This window comes from Bubalus kerabau, chromosome 16, assembly GCF_029407905.1.
Source record: "Bubalus kerabau isolate K-KA32 ecotype Philippines breed swamp buffalo chromosome 16, PCC_UOA_SB_1v2, whole genome shotgun sequence".
NCBI classification, from domain to species: domain Eukaryota; kingdom Metazoa; phylum Chordata; class Mammalia; order Artiodactyla; family Bovidae; genus Bubalus; species Bubalus kerabau.
Window position 1 is genome coordinate 55,480,529 of NC_073639.1, and position 16,667 is coordinate 55,497,195.

Consider the following 16,667-nt stretch of genomic DNA (forward strand, 5'->3'; position numbering starts at 1 on the left):
ACCAGCTTGCGGGGCTCGAAGCCCCAATTGTAGCGCGCGCTGATTGCCGTGGTGGAAATACTCCTACCCCGCTGATTCCAGGCTACCAGCTGAATGTAGAGTTGGAAAGGGGCGTGCCTGACACCTGGTGGGACGCGATCCCTCCTTCTCGCAGCGTGTAGGTACAGCTGCATACGAGAGCACAGACCACAGCCAGTGCAGTCAAGTAATGAGAAAGGGGTGCGTTTTTGAGTACTTACTACCTGTGTTTTTACCATAATTTCTTTCATTATAAAGTTACGTGTTTCCACTTTTAAGAATGGCTGTTTCTAACAGCTAACCTGCAAAATTCCTGGAAACTGAAGTCTGCACTTGTGAGCTGGTACAAGCCGGCCCAGCACGCCTGTATCTGTGTGTCTTATAAAGGTCAACAAGGCATCCCCGGCCTGAGTTTTATTTCCAGGAAGACACATGGACTAGATAAGAAGGGTGGGGGCCGAATGCAGGGAGGGCCTGCCAGCCACAGAAAACTGTTGTGTCTTGGTCCTGACCCCTGACCTCACTCCTCCCACCAAGCCTTGGACTCGTGGGATGTCCCTTCACTCTGCAAGAGAGGGACTCTCAAGGGCAGACCCCTCCCAGATCTGCTCACTGGCACATAGTTCATGCTCAGCAGAGTGTTTACAGAATGAATGAGTGAGATTTTGCTGCAGTCCGTGTTGCTGGGTGTTGGGAAAGTCTCATCAGGTTTTGGGAGGACCTGCCATCTGAGAACTAAATCTCACCAACTCCTCCCTGAACGGTCGCTCCCACCTCTTCACTGAACTCTCCTCTCATTCCTCAAACCGACAGACACTCCTCCCTTGATGAGCTGCTGCATCAGCCACAGCATGGGGTGGAACACGGCATTCCCTCCCCGCCTCCACTTTCTGAAAAAGGCCTCAGTGGCTGTCCCTTGTCGTCAGGGCACCTCCAGTATTTCCTTTGCTTTTTCTTCTTTTTAAAATGTTTGTTTGTTTATTTTTATTTCGCTGCGTCGGGTCTTACTTGCGGCACACGGGATCTTCACGGTGTCGTGCGGGTTCGGTAGTTGAGGCACGCAGGCTCTCTAGTTGTGGCATGCGGGCTTAGTTACTCCAGGGCATGTAAGATCTTAGTTCTCCAACCAGGGATTGAAACCTCGTGCCCTGCATTGCAAGGCGAATTCTTAACCACTGGACCACCAGGGAAGTAACCGCCTTCCATATTTCTGAGCTAGGGTGTTAAAGCTGGCCAGGCTCTGCCGCCACGTCCAGTATACCGTTCGGTAAGGACAGTGGGCGTTTTCTCAGCCTGCTTTTGCTCAAGTGGGCCCCCTCCCTGAAACATCTCTCACCTTTCTTTACCAAAAGCCTTTGGAGGCTCAGCTCGGAGGCCTCCTCCCTCCTCCCTGTTCATCAGGGTAAATCGCTGTTGCCTCTGCAAGGTGCTGGACCTTTTAAAAATTTTCTTAACATTGTAGCTTCCATGCGTTCTGTCTTTGTCAACTTCGTTCCTTGACTTTGTCAACTGAAGTGCTAGCTCCGTAATGTTGGGGACAGTATTTTGTATAATTTGGTATTCCCCATGGGGGCTCACAGTGTATTTGTGGAGAGAATAAACAAGGGGAATAGGCACACTTTGGCTTAAATGGGAGTGAGAGGAGCCTGTGATTCCCCCAGTCCGGGGTGAGAGGCTGAGCACCTGTCTGTGGGATCTTGCCAGGAAAATGCTGTGTGACCTTTGGCGAGCTACTTCACCTCTCTGTGTCTTTGTGTGCTCGTCTGTAAAACAGACTGTTGGGAGGCTGTTATTAACGACAGGTATGCACTGAAGAGAAGGCCTCGTCACATGTTCGTTGTGCTTTGTCAGCATTTGTTGTTTTTATTCATAATGTTTTCTGTACTGCTTCCGGTCTGGGGCTTTAGCATAGCGCAGGCTCGCTGACGAGCTGCTTGTCCAGCATTCAGCGCTCGGTAAGCAGGGCTCTCTCAGGGATTTGAACTGAGGGCTCTGGCTAGCCCTAGATCCGGTCAGGTTTTCCGCAGAGCTGTGCTGTGGTTTGGGAGGTGGCGTTCACGTCCAAGCACTGGGCACGAAGCCCATTGTCAGCATGACCGATGGTGTATCTGGAAAGCAAAGGTAGACCTCACCGTGGGCTCCAGAATCATTTGAGATGGTGGAGTATGGCTTCCGGTTCTTTTCCCGGGTCCACAGGCATCGCCAGCTGCTAGTGGCCAGGGTCCTGGGTGTGTTTTGTGAAACAAGGACCGCCCCCCGCCCCCGCCCCAGAAGCCTGGTTCCTCAGAGTGTGGTCCGGGAACCAGCAGCATTGGGGGATGGGGGGGGGGTCCCTGGGAGCTACTTAGAAATGCAGACTCTCAGGCCTGCTCTAGGCATGCTGAGTGAGGATCTGCGTTTTTCCAGTATCCCCACTGTGCATTTCCGCTTGAACAGTGCTTGTCAGGGACAGGCGGTGGTCAAACTATGGCTCGCAGGCCAAATCTGGCCCCCTACCTGTTTTTGTAAATAAAATTTTATTGGCACATAGCCACGCTTACTTGTGTACATTTTGGCTGCTTTCACACTATAAACGGCAGAGTCAGTAGTTGCGAAAGAGACTGATGGCCCTAAAGTGTTTACCACCTGGCTCTTACAGAAAAAGTTTGCTAATCGTCAAACCTAGGTGCCCATTGGAATAACCTGGGAATTTAAACACACTGATGCCAGACTGTCACCCTGAGTCCTGATATGACTGGTGTGGGTGGGGTCTGGGCGTCGGGACTTCCCAGAGCTCCCCAGGTGACCTGAGTGTGCAGCTGAGAACAGTGGCTCTAAATTGCCCGTGAAACCCAGCAAGTGCAGTTTCGATCAATGATGGGCCTAAGATTAGAAGCGAAGCTCTAGTAGGTGTGAATTGTCCCAGAGTTAGCTGTCACCGTGTTTACCGTCCTCGAAGGCTATCAGGGACTGAGCTGGTTGACGGGTACCTGGGATTTGGGGCCTCCTTCTGGCTCCATCAATCTCCCAGATTGAGTGGACACCAGCCTGCTGACCTCCTACATGTCCCAGGCAGCTGGTCACTATTGTGTCTGATGGTCCCTCCCAGTGGAAACCAGGTTTCAGGCTGGGACTGACCTGGGATTTCTCTCTTTCATTCTCTCCACTTGCATCACTCAGCTTGGGGTACAGGGACACCTCCTCAGAGGAAGATGGAGTTCAGGCCCCAGGAAACCGGGAGCCCATCCATGGGGCTCTGTGCCCTGGCTCCAGAGTGACCCTGAAGTCACTTCTCCCGGAGGATGGGATGTGGGCGTCACCCACCCCTGCCCTGGGGGGCTTGATAAGAGTGTCAAGCTGGAGGCCACGGGATCTGGCACTGGGATTGCACACCTGGGTGGGAGGCAGCAGGAATAATGACCAGGTTCTGGTGCGGATCAGGATTTCAGCGCTTCCCCCTGAGACTGGCAGGATTGGGGAAGTCAGGGGTGGGGTGGCGTGCTGGAGATGACAGGAGAGGGGCTTGGTTGTGCCTGGGGTCAACTCAGCCTCTGGGTTTGAATCCTGCCATTGCTGTTGCCCAGCTTTGTCAGTCCCCCTCACTGTGCCTTAGCGTCGTCTTCTGTAAAATGGGAGTGTGATGGGGGTTGGTAAAGGAGATGAGGAAGTACATAAAACATGTGCCGGGTACGGGGCACTGGGAGCTATTTTTATTATTAATGCTGTGATGTTGATGGTTATACAGGGGAATGGGTAGTTATGGGCTGGCCCAGGCCCAGGTAGGGGCTCGAGGAATCTTGCAAGAGGGACAAAGTAGCCTTGATGAAAAGGGACAAGGATGCCCATAGATGCCCCACTTGAGCCCATGATGCCAACCAGGGTGTAGAGTCAGGTGAAACCCTCAGAGGGGCTTTGGGTACGACAGGATCAGGCCTGCTTCCCACCTCTGAGAGCCCCCTTTTCCCTCCCTCTGAGACGGTGAGGCTGTGCCTGTCTGAACCTCAGTTGCCTCTTCCAGAATGGGAGCAGTGGTCCCTGTCCTTTCCCGACAGAGGTAGGCTAGGGCAGTAGATGAAACAGTATTTGCAAGGTGTTCGGCATGGTCTGGTCCAGGGAAGGAGTGGCCACAGTGGACGAACCCCAGGTCACCATTACTGTTGGTTTTTCATCATCTTTATCCTCAGGACTTCAGAGGGGCCAGGAACTGATCAACAGACCGTGCACAGCACAGCGTCGGGCGGGTAGTGAGCTCTCAGAAAGTGCCGGCCTCTTCCTCAGTGGGGCTTTTGGAGGATGTGGGGAGGGCTGAGTCAGGAGGGCCCTGGGCAGGAGGGCGCAGGCGCAGACTTCCTGGGAGCAGCCCCGGTCAATCGTGCTGTGTTAGTGCAGGGCTGGGGTCTGCGGCGCGCTCCCCCCGCCTGGGTCAGCAATTCGGAAGCTGCCTCTGCTGGCCGTGCTCGGGGCAGATAGTGGCCTGCTTTGTGGCCCAAGGGTGAGATTCCTGGGGGGGCTGAAGACACTCTCCCCAGCCTACACCCAGGGAACAATGACAGGTGCTCCTGGAGTCAACCACTGGGAGGGACAGCAGATAAAGCCTCAGAGTGAAGCTGCAGCCCAGTTGGGCATTCTTGGCACAAAGTCCAGCGATGATGTTTCAGGAGACATCAAGCTCCCTGAGGTTGGAAAGCCCCGGCCCTGCCCTTCCGGGCCCTGGGTGTCAGGTTCCTGAGTGTACAGAAGCCGGGCAGGTCTCACAGGTGAAGACAGCAGCCATGCCGAGCAGCCCATGGGGCAAGGGTCCCTCCCCAGTCGGCCATGCCATCTCCCCTCGCTCTGGATCCTGGTCCCTGCCGCCCCCCCTTCCATCTTCCCTAGTGGTTGGAAGTTTAGTGTTTCAGGGTTTGAGGTGGTGGTGAGGGACAGTTCAAAGACATTGGGCCACCCACTGGGAATTGACAGCGACATAGCAGGGGGCGGAGGGAGGCTCTTCTGCCCCCTTGCCCCTCCTCTTGGAGATCAGAGGGAGGTTCTTGGGGAAGGGGGCAGACCCGAGCCAGGAGCTTCCTGGGTTCACACTGCTGCAGTCTCGGAAAGCCCACGGTTCCCATGAATACCCAGACCCCCGCTCTGTACAGATTGCCTGTAGCTGACCCCTGTGCTCAGCCGCATTATGAATCATAAATTAAAGCTACAGAGGAGGGCGGGGGGATTGGGGGAGGTGGCCAAGGCAGCCTGTGCTGGGGATGGGCATGTGTTCCTGGTGTGGAGGAAAGATGGGGAGAAAGGGAGCTCCCTGCCCTATGCCCTCACCTTCTCCATCTGCTTGGGTTTCTTTCTCCTTGGTTTAAATGTTGGTGTGACCACATCCCTCAGCACACATTGAAAGGCTTTGCATTTCGTTTTTTTTTTTATTTCATTGACTCATGGGGATGGAAAGATGGTCTGCTTTGGCAGCTGCCCGTATGGAGCACTTTGGGGGTGGCTAAGAGAATCAGTGTGTGGCTTAAAAGAAATCAGGCAGGACAGAAAGGAAGTCGGGTGGCGGTGTGGGGAGGTGCTCGCCCGCCCTCCCTGTCTTGCCGAGGGCAGGGTCAGCAGCCTGGCTGACTGGGGCAGGTTGGCCAGCGCCGGCTCACTCACTCGGGAAGGAGATGAAAGGAACAGGCCTGCGGGAAGGGGGCTGGTTTTGTTGTGAGCCCCTTTGATCTCTCCTGTCCAGCGGGCCTGCTGTCTTCCCCTTCTAGGGCTGACTGGAGAGGAAGACCAGGCCTGCGGCAGCAAAAGTAGGCCCTCGTCATAGCAGCAGCCATCCTGAAATGGGCCTGGGGACAGCCCTTCCATCTACCCATTTTACAGATGTGGAGACTGAGGCCTGGAGAGCTGGCCTGAGCTTTTGTCTGGGGCAGTCAGGCAGGCAGGCAGGCAGGGGCCTCAGGCTATGACCCAGTTTTCCCTGTGTTCACCCTGCTCTTGCCTGAAGCTGACTAGGGCCCCACCCTCCTGCCTTGGGGTTCCCACCACGCTTAAATACTGGTGCCAGATGCCAACTCTGTAAGCATTCTCTCATTTCAGCCTGCCCATGCCTGGCTGAGGGGTAGGCATGTTTACAAAGGGAAGAATCGGAGCACAGAGAGCTTAAGGCTCTCATCCAAGGTCAGGCAGTCACCAAGTGCCAGAGGCCAGGCGTCTGACACGAGCACTTTCTATACCTTGCCCTTTGACTCCTGCCTCCCAGTGCCCCAGATTGTGGGGCTTTCTGCCCAGCTCACAGTGCAGGTGTTGGAGAAGGGGGCTCCCCCGGACTCCCCCTCCCCTCCAGCTCTCTCAGTCCAGGTGCAGAGCCTCGCCTGCCTGACTGTGTCCCTCTCTCCCCCACCGCCCCCTGCCCTCCCCTGGGGCCTGGCAGCAGCAGCAGCAGCAGCAGCAGCAGCAGCAGATGCCCCGCAGCAGCCAGGAGGAGAAAGATGAGAAGGAGAAGGAGAAGGAGGTGGAGAAGGAGGAGGAGAAGCCCGATGTGGAGAATGACAAGGAGGAGCTGATCAAGTAAGGCCAGCCCGGCCGCCCTGTGGGGGGCCCGGCCGCAACCCCCAGGTGGCAGGCGGGCGGGCGGGCAGGCGAGCAGGGGGGCCGTGGTCGATACTCAGCCTGCAGGCCACCCGCCCTCCGTAAAGGTGTGTGAGCATTTGCCATCTATCTACAGCAGATCTCCTGCTGAGAAGGGAAGCGCTTTTTCCTTTGCCGGTCCCCTGGCAGCACGCAGTCCCCTCCTCCCCCCTTCCGGAAGCCTGGTCCTCTCTCTTCCCTCCGCCTGCCTGCCCTTTCTCTTGAAGCCTCTGGAGACCTTAGAGACTGATGGCTCATTTGAGCTCTACTCCTGAGCTAATAAATCCAGGCAATGACTTTGGAACTCTTTGCCTCGCCCCCCCCCCTCCCCCGCCACCTCCCCGACTTCTCCCCTTTCCTCGGTTGAGTCTCCTGAGAGCTGAGAGAGGGAGGGGGGAGATCTGAGAGGACGAGGTACACGCAGGCGGCAGCCCTCACCTTTAGAATTATCGCTGTCAGTGTGAGTTCTTGCAGATCAAGGCACAGCCTCGCCTCGGGGCCCCTGACGGCCTCCCATGCCTGCCAGGGGTGGAGCACCGCCAGCTGGAGATTCACTCCGAGCAAGGGGTGAAGGGGGGGGCGGGCACAGCTCAGCGCCAGGTACCTGGAGCGGGCTCAGGAATGTGGCTTCTGAGAACATCTGGCTTCGTTACCCCCTGTCTCCCAGACGCTCCTGCGAGGGCCTTCAAGAAGATGAATGGAAGGCGGTGGTGATAAATCTGAGCAGCCCTGCAGTAAACTCCCCTGAGTCGGTTTCTGAGAAAAGTCCCAGCCCCAGCTATTGAGGTCACATGCTCCCCACACACCTGACTCGGCCCGCATCAGGCCGGCGGAATACTCTCCTCTCGCGTTTTCTGCAAGACCCAGTGGCCCATGATAACACAGAAGGCAAAGTTAGCATTGTTTGTAGGGAGACATCTCCTCTTTGGGGAGTAAAGTGGCCTGAAGGGTGTACCAGCCTGCACCCCTATGCATTTAATCCAGTAATCTTGCAAACGGATAGCAGAGAGCGTCTCTAGCTGATGTATAAAATGGGCTTGCAGGGCTTCCCTGGTGGCTCAGTGGTAAAGAATCCACCTGCCGATGCAGGAGACACAGGTTCGATCCCTGGTCTGGGCAGATCCCACATGCCTTGGAGTAACTAAGCCCGTGTGCTACAGCTACTGAGCCTACGAGCCTAGAGCCCGGGAGCCACAACTCCTGAAAGTCCATGTGCCCTAGAGCTGGTGCTCTACAGCAGTAGGAGAAGCCTGATCACCACAACTAGAGAGTAACCCCCACTCTCCACAACTAGAGAAAAGCCCTTGGAGAAATGAAGACCTACCTATCCCGGCCAAATAAATAATTTAAAAAAAAATGGGTTTGCAGATAGCCACCAGCCCATACCCACATCGGATGGATAAAATAAGCCAATCAGTTACCTACCAGCCCACATCCCTGTTGGAGAATAAAGCAGATGACAGCTACCAGCTCTCACCTCCCTTTTGATAAATAAGATGGCATTGCAGACCTCTACCAGCCTCATTCCCTCAATCTGGTGAATAAAGGAGCCTTGCAGACTGCTACCGCGTCACCCCGAGCTTTTCCCCCTTTTTCCACTCCCATAGACTAGTAGAAAATCGCTGGCAGCCAGCGCTCATCTTGCTAAAGAAAAGCAGGTGTCTTAAAACTGCCGTTTAGGTTCCTGGCCCAGGTGAAACCATCCCTGTCTCCCCTCTCTGGCCTTTAGGGAGAAGACGGACGACACCTCTGGGGAAGACAATGATGAGAAGGAGGCAGTGACGTCCAAAGGCCGAAAAACCGCCAACAGCCAGGGGAGACGCAAAGGCCGCATCACCCGCTCGATGGCCAACGAGGCCAACAGTGAGGAGGCCGTCACCCCGCAGCAGAGCGCTGAGCTGGGTGAGTCTTGGGCTGGGGAAGGGGCGCTGACGCCCAGCGGGCTCAGAATCCCAACATTCGTTGCAAACTTGCTATTTGACCTGCTGTGAGTTCCTTGACCTCTCTGTGCCCTGCTGGCTTCATCAGCACCAGGGTTGTGAGTAATGCCTGTAACTGCGGGGTTGAGCATTTCAGTGACTTTGTGTGTAGGAAGAGCCTAGAACAGTGCCTGGGGCAGGTTCGCTGGCCTTCAGCTGTGATCCTTCCAGAGCTGGAGAATTCACCTACAAATCCAGAGCACCAGTTTGGTTTTGTTTTTCAATCAGAAGATCTGCCCTCGGGTCTTCCCAAGGCTTTCACTGGCGGCGGCCCAGGTTCAATTGCTGGTCAGGGAACTAGGATCCCGCAAGCCACACAGCATGGCCAAAAAACCCACCCCTCTTCAAGAGGGCCTGAGTGCTGCTGTCCCTTCCAGCCCTGGGAGGCACCTGGGTTTGTACCATCACCTCTGTGGGCCTCAGTTTCTCCTGCTCAATAGATGCCCACCCCTAGGTGCTCTGAACCTAAGGTGGGGGAAAAAAGAATTGCATAGCAATTCCCAAGTTTGGCCACAGGGGGGCAGCCGGTGCGTGCTTGTCTATACCATTTTGGCAGTTTGGAGCCTGCCCTCTTGTGTCTGCGGGAACTCCCACCCGAGGCCTGAGTGCTCAGGCTGAGGCCCCAACCACCTGGATGTCTTCCTAGGGTAGGAGTTGATGGAAGGGATGGTTTCTGTCTCACAGATGCCCTCCTTGTCCACACCCGAGGTTTGTGCCAGGTTTCTCTCCCTTCTCCCTGCGAGAGATCATTTGTACCCATTTCATAGATGGGCTATTTGAGCCTGAGAGAAGGGACATTGCCTCCATGAAGTCATGGAGTCAGTTGGGATTGAAACCCAGCCCATTGGCCACAAATACCGTTCAGCTCCTGTAAGCTCTTGCCAGCTGCCCCTTGGTGCCGGCGTGCCCAGAGGCACAGGGCAGGAGGGCTCTTTTCAGTAGGGTGTTGGTGCACCTGACCTCTAGGGTCGTTCTTCTGGACCTCAAGCTAATGTTGGGGCTGGGCAGTGGGGTGGAAAACACGAGCCTGGTCCCTCTGACGGGCTCCCCATCCCAGGCTCGGCTTCCAGAGCCTCCCTCTGGGGGTCCTGTAGGCAGGGGGAGGGGAAGTTGGCCATGGCAGCAGGGAGCTGGGGAAGCTGCCCAGACTTTCCCCCAGGGGTCAGCAGCCTTCACCGAGTGCATGCTCTGTGCCTGGCGCTGTTCCAGGCACCAAGTCCATGAAGCTGACGTCCCTCATGCTCACCCCTCTCACTATGTCTCAAGCGACTTTCAGGGAAGGACTGGGGCTCACGCGTAGGGGATCTCAGAGGAGAGGCTCGGAAATAGCCACAGCAGACCCTTCCTTGGCTAGCTCCCCGAGGGCAGCTGCCTTACTTCTCAAGAACACAAGCTGCCTCCTCTGTGTGCTCTACAGGTCGGAGCAGGGTCTAATAATCACCCTGTAGAACATGGTCCCCCAGCAGGGGACAGGGGGCCACCTCTGGGTGCATTTTGGATTGTCCCAGCTGGAGTCGGGGCTCCTGGCCCCTGCGGGGTAGAAGCCAGAGCTGCTGCTCAAGCCCCTGCAACACCCGGGGCAGCCCCCACCACAGAGACTCATCCAGACCTGGTGAGTCCACGCTCAGATGAGGTCCCTGCCCATCCAAAGCTCGTGTCCCTCCTCGTCTCCTCACCCTAATGCAGTCACCAAGCTGTCAGGTGTATGCAGAGGTCCTGGACTGCCTCAGCTTCCCCATCTGTGAAATGGGGTGATTGCACACACTCCCCCCATCCCAGCAAGTGCCCCAAGCTGCTAGAGGCAGAGAAACCTCCCCTCTGTGGACTGCCGCCAGCACACCTGTTATCTTCCTTTTCAGCTTCCATGGAGATGAACGAGAGTTCTCGCTGGACGGAAGAAGAGATGGAGACAGCCAAGAAAGGTGAGTGGTTTCTGGCCGCTCTCATTCGCCTCGATGTGTATGCAGGCCCTGCAGCTTGTGTGGTGGGGAGGAGGTTGACACATGCCCTTATGGGGTCTGTGGTGTGGTGTGCAGGGGCCAGGCTCTGCTTCCGGGTGTTCTCAGACTGGCCTCGTCTCTTCAGAGCCTCAGTTTTGTCCTCCAGAAAATGGGTCTGTGTGACCACGTTGTTGGGGGACAGCGTCCATGGCCTCTGGGGCCAGCACATCATGGCCTTATAGACAGAGTGGTAGCAGTGCTCCTAGGCGCCTTGAGGGGAGGGGCAGAGCCTGCTGGTATCCACTGCTGTGGGGTCACGGTGTCAACCCGTCCCCCCATCAGCTGCACTGCAATGCCGACCCCACATCCTCTGTGGAAGCCATCAGCATGTCCCCATTGTTCGTTAGAGCCTGAATGGCTGGGCCCTTGCCTCCCCTGCTCAGTGAACTGTCTCTGAGCCTCAGTTTCCCCATCTGTGAGATGGGAGGGGTGTCAAGATGGGCCCAGAGAAGCCAGAGATAACAGGCACTGTCAGGGCTGTGTTGGTGTTGGACCCCCGGCCCTCATCTCTGGGAGATGTTCGGGGGCCATCAGACTAGCGTTGCACCAACAGGAAGGCTGAGGCTGGTGGGGTCGGGGGGGCATCTGAGCCCCATTCACAGACTTGCTTTCATTCATCTTGACCCCAGCCCTGAGGGGTGGTCTTGTTTCTGGACGTTTTGTGGACGTGGAAGGGAGGAGCAGAGGCTGGGGATGGCTGGGATCCTGAGTTGGTGACCTGCCCCACCCCCACCCCCAGCTCTTGTCCCAGAGGTCCTTCTGAGGCCCCACTGCTGACGTGCAGCTTCTTTGTGCCCAGAGCGCCAGGTCGTGACTCAGGGAGGGAACAAACGGCCTTTCTAATGGGGGACCCAGTTGCACAGGGGCGGTCGTGTGTGAGGACAGCCAGGCCTGGAGGCTGAGACCTTGGACTGCAGGCTGAGTGCCCTGCTCCCGCCCTCGGCCCCAGGTAGGGGAGCTGAGGGGCCTGAGCGTCTGGTCCTGGTGTTTCAGAAGCTGATCAGATAGAGACTCAGATGTAGAGAACAAGCATATGGACTCTAAGGGGAGAAAGAGGGTGGTGGAATGAATTGGGAGATTGGGAGATATATATATATATATATATATATATATATATACACCATTGATACTATGTATAAAATAGATGACTAATGAGAACCTGTTGTATAGCTCAGGCTCTACTCTGTGCTCTGTGGAGACTTAAATGGGAAGGAAATCCAAAAAAGAGGGGATATATGTATACGACAGCTGATTCCCTTTGCTATACAGCAGAATCTAACCCTGATTGCTTCTCCAGTGGCTCAGTGGTAAAGAATTTGCCTACATTTCAGGAGACCAGGTTCGATCCCTGGGTCGGGATGATCCCCTGGAGGGCATGGCAACGCATTCCAGTATTCTTGCCCGGGAAACCCCATGGACCAAGAAGCCTGGAGGGCTACAGTCCATAGGGTCCCAAAGAGTCGAACACGACTCAAGCGACTGAACACGGGTGCACAGAAACTAACACACACTGTAAAGCAGCTGTGTGCTGGTGTGGTTAGTAGCTCAGTCGTGTCCGACTCTGCGACCCCATGGACTGTAGCCCGCCAGGCTCCTCTGTCCATGGGATTTCCCAGGCAAGGGTAGTGGAGTGGGTTGCCACGCCCTCCTCCAGGGGAGCTTCCCGACCCAGGGATATAACCTGGGTCTCCTGCATTGCAGGCGGATTCTTGACCAACTGAGCCACCAAGGAAACTCCTATAAGGGACTTTATTTAGTCCAGTAAAAATTAAAAGAAAGAAGAGAGAAACTGATGAGGAACAGCCCCAGACCTGGTCAGGCCCTCCACCTGGGACCCGACCCCTCCCCTCGGGGCTCTTGTCCAAGGTACCCTGCCCCTTGGAGGCTCCAGACCTCCCTCCTCCAAGCTCCCAGCCCTCAGGCGAGGCGGAGCAGGAGGAAGGGCCCAGCTGGCCCTCGGCATCGTGGGTAAGAGAAGGAGCAGTCATGCTTCCTGTCATGGGGGAGGTCCTACTTCAGCATCTCAGAGGAGCACGAGTGGGGGCCTGTGGGCATGGTCTCTAGCTGCCAAGGCACAGCGGGTGCTTTCAGCCCCCCAAGGGGGCCGTGTCATCCTTTCCTTCTGTCTTCTGTGTTTATTTTGTGGTTTCTGGTGTGGATTTCGCCGTGGGGTGCAACAGAGACTTTATTTGAAAAATGAGTGATTTTTCTCCCCTGCCTTTAATTTTGGTGAAACACACATAACATCAGATCTACCGTTTTAACCATCTTAACGTGTACGATTCAGTGGCATTAAGTACATTCCCAGTATGGTGCAACCATTATTCTAGAACTTTTCATCACCCCATATGGAAACCCCGTACCTGTTAGCAGCCACTCCCCACCCCCCACCCCCCAAGCCCTGCCAACCTCCAGCATCCACCAGTCCGCTTTCTGTCACTGTGGATTTGCCTGTTTGGGACTTTTCCATGAATTCAGTCATACAATGAATGCCCTTTTGTATCTGAGTTCTTCCTCTCAGCATCATACGGTTGAGGTTCATCCACGTCCTAGCCTGTGTCAGCACTTCATCCCTTTTTATGACTAAGTCGTAGTCCTCTGTATGGACATGCCACATTCTGTTTATCCATTTGTCCGTTGGTTGACGGATGCTTGGGTTGTTTCCACCTATGAGCTCTTGTGCCTAGTGTTGCTGTGAACATTTGTGTAGAATCGCATGGTTTTTTTTAAACCACACATCAGACCCTGAGATCTCAGCCATTGGCAGTGGTATTGCCCCAGGGGACCCCTCCACCACCACCAGGGCCGTGAGGGGCTCCACGTGCACGTCAGGGCCGCCAGCCTGAGCTGCGTCTTCTGTCGTCATGGCAACCCCATCCCTGGCTCCCTCCTTGTTGCCCAGGAACGGGGAATTGGCTGCGCGGCCCTCTCTCTCCCTTTGGGAAGGGCAGACCCAGGGGCTGGGAGGACGGCTGGGGATGACTCATCGGCTGAGCCGGGAGTGTGCCCCACTGTCTCAAGGTTGGGTCCTCAGGGACGGCAGTGATCTCATCCTGAGTCCCAGCCCACAGAGACGGTGGTGCGTGCGTCCCCCCGGGGGACAGTGCATGCCGAGGCCCTGCTCAGTGACATTTGTGATAATGTGACGAGCGCCAGTGCGCTCGTCCGCTGTGAATTACAGCAATCTGCACAATTACCGCTCAGGGTGGCTGCTAAAGGCGGCGTGTTCCAGGCGGCAGGAGGGGTTCAGGGTGGAGAGGCAGGTGCTGGCAGCCCCCAGGACTCCTTTTCCACAGAGAGTGGGGATGTGGGGGAGGGAGCAGTTCCAAGGCCCCCAACTCTCAGAAACCCAGGAAAGTACCTCAAACCCCGCTGTGTCCAAGGCAGATGGCACCCACCCATCCTCCTACCTATCACTCATATCAGCCCAGTGCTGTACCCTGTGCAGGGCAAGGGTACCAGAGATGAGCCAGCTCTGTCCCTCCCTCGGGGAGCCCAGGAAATGAGCATCCAGGTGTCCCTGAGGTCTTGGGACCACTGAGCCTGCTCCAAGCATCCTGGGGGACTTCCAGTAGCCAGGCCTTGTAGGACAATCTGCAGACGGTCCATCATCCCCAGAGAGATACTGGACCTCAGCCTCGGGGTCTTTTAGCTCTGTGATATCAGGCAAACCAGTCAACTTCTCCATGCCTTGGTTTCCTCATCTGTACAATGAAAACTCAAGGTTCACCCACTGTATTAGTTTCCTGGGGCTGCTGTAACAAAGCACAAACTCAGGTGGCTTAAAAACAACAGAGATGTGTTCTCTCACAGTTCTAGAGGCCATGAGTCCAAAGTCAAGGTGTCGGCAGGGCTGGGCTCCCTCCGAGGGCCCTGGGGGAGGATCCCGCCTCTTCTCTTCCAGCCTCTGCTGTTGCTGGCAGCCGTTGGCGTTCCTCGGCTTGTAGACATTCCAATCCCTGCCTCCATCTTCCATGGCTGCCTTCCCTCTGCATGTCTCTGTCCAGATTTTCCTCTTCTTATAAGGACCCACCCTAATCCAGCATGACCTCATCTCAACTTGATCGCGTCTATAAAGTCTTTTTCCAAATAAGGTCACATTCACAGGTTACAGGTGGGTGGACATGAAATTGACGAGGGGCGGGGGACACTAATCCAGTACGACGACTTTTTTTTTTAATTTTTTATTTATTTTATTTTTGGCTGTACTGGGTCTTCATTTGCTGCATGGGCTTTTCTCTAGTTGTGGCAAGCAGGGGCCACTCTCTAGCTGTGGTGCCCAGCCTTCTCACTGCGGTGGCTTCTCTTGTTGTGGAACACGGGGTCTAAGTGTGCAGGCTTCAGTAGTTACGGCACGAGGGCTCAGTGGTTGCAGTTCTTGGGCTTAGCTGCTCCACAACCATGTGAGATTTTCTGCTATCAGGGATCAAACCCATGTCTCCTGCATTGGCATATTCTTTACCACTGAGCCGCCAGGGAAGCCCCTTTGTGAGGATTCAGTAAAAGAAAGCAGAAACGCTTAGGAGGGTGGTGACTTAGCCCATCAACCACTTGGAACGATAACCAACCCCTTAGCCTTGTGACCCTGACCTGGCCTGTCTTAGCCTCGTTTTCCTTTGTCCTCCAAAATGAGACAGGGATGCCATCACTGAAAGGCATTAGAAGGGTGATGTGAGCCTTATTTGTGCAGTCCTTGGTATACAGTAGGTTCTCAGAAGTGGCAGGCCTGCAGTTCAGCACACAGACTCTGCATTTGAGTCCTGGCTCTGTCCCTTGTGGGTGACGCTGCAGTACCTGCACCTCTGGGGGCTTCGGCCCCTTCCCTGGGAATGAGGTTGGTGGTATAAGATGACATTTGGAGGTGGTTTCATGGCACTGGGAGAGGGCCCTGGGGCTGATACCCAAAGCACAGGATAATAAATAATAATATTAAGTATTTGTCAGTACTTCCGTGTAGCAGGTATTGCTAAAGGTGATCTGTGTGTTAAATCACTTCATCCCCACCAACCTTATGAGGCAGATGCTATTTCTTGTTTCTCTATCCAAAATGATGAAACTGAGACCCAGAGAAGTTAAGTGACCTGTCCAAAGTCACACAGCTGTTAATTGGTAGAGCTGGAATTCAAACCCAGGCACCCTAGTTACAGAATGGGGCTGGTGTGAGGTTTCAATAAATGAGTCCATGGGCCTGGCTACTATTAATCTGATGGTGAAGTTGGGGGAGTGCATCCCAGTAAAGGAATAGCATGTGCAAAGGCCCTAGGGCAAGGGCAGTGAAGTCAAGTAACAGGCTGTTAAAACCCAGCAAGCAGGACTTTCCTGATGGTCCAGTGGTTAAGACTCCACCTCCCAGTGCAAGGAGTACAAGTTCGATCCCTGGTCAGGGAACTAAGATCTCACCTGCTGCACGGTGTGGCCAAAAGTTAAATAAAAACAACCAAAAAAACCCAGGGAGCAAGGGAAAGAGAGGCAAGGGATGGAGAAGCCGTTGGGAGGGCTACCCCCATCCCACCCCTGCCAGCCCGACCAGCTGTGGGCAAGAGTTCGGTGGTTGCTCTAGAGCAGGGGGAGGCCATAATGTGGGGAGGCGTGGCCTAGGGACAGGAGAACTGCAGGGTTCCAGGTAGCTGGTGAGCACCTGCCCTTCCTTTGTACGTGGAGTCAGGCTGCCTGCCCTGGGGCTCACACCAGGTGGGGACCAAACAAGTGCAGGGCAGCCCCAGGGAGCTAGCCGCTTGCCCCTGGGCCCAGCGCCATGCTGGGCAGGCACTGGGCTGGGATGTGAAGCTCTGGTTCCCCTGGGAAAGGTCAGCCTGGCCTGGCTTGCAGTCTTGACCCAGCTAAGTGGGAGGCCCTGGGCTCGGCTGGCACCCCCTCCTGGTCCCCAGCCCCCTTCTCTGGTGGACAGGGTGCCAGCTGTGGAGGGGAGTAGGGGAGGCCCCCGGCACACCATTCCCAAGACCAGAAATAGGCACTGGCCCAGCTCCGCACTGCCAGCCCCTCCCTGGCCTCAAGTGGCCCGCTTGGTGAGGAGGCTGAGGGCAAGATGCATGGACCCGGGGGAGGGCCCTGCAGAGACCAAGCCCTG

General features: G+C 55.6%; 1 protein-coding gene across 10 annotated transcripts in view; it reads left to right on the forward strand.

Annotated features, from left to right (window-relative positions):
* The window catches only part of NCOR2 (nuclear receptor corepressor 2), a 239,145-nt gene that overhangs the window by 154,065 nt on the left and 68,413 nt on the right, over positions 1–16,667 (forward strand). For 9 of the 10 annotated variants that reach the window (XM_055550325.1, XM_055550328.1, XM_055550331.1 and 6 more), the window contains 3 exons: positions 6,404–6,540; positions 8,330–8,502; positions 10,439–10,501. In XM_055550325.1, the coding sequence (XP_055406300.1) occupies positions 6,404–6,540; positions 8,330–8,502; positions 10,439–10,501 (373 nt within the window). The remainder of the gene's footprint in view (positions 1–6,403; positions 6,541–8,329; positions 8,503–10,438; positions 10,502–16,667) is intronic. The other variant, XM_055550329.1, reaches the window with a different exon arrangement.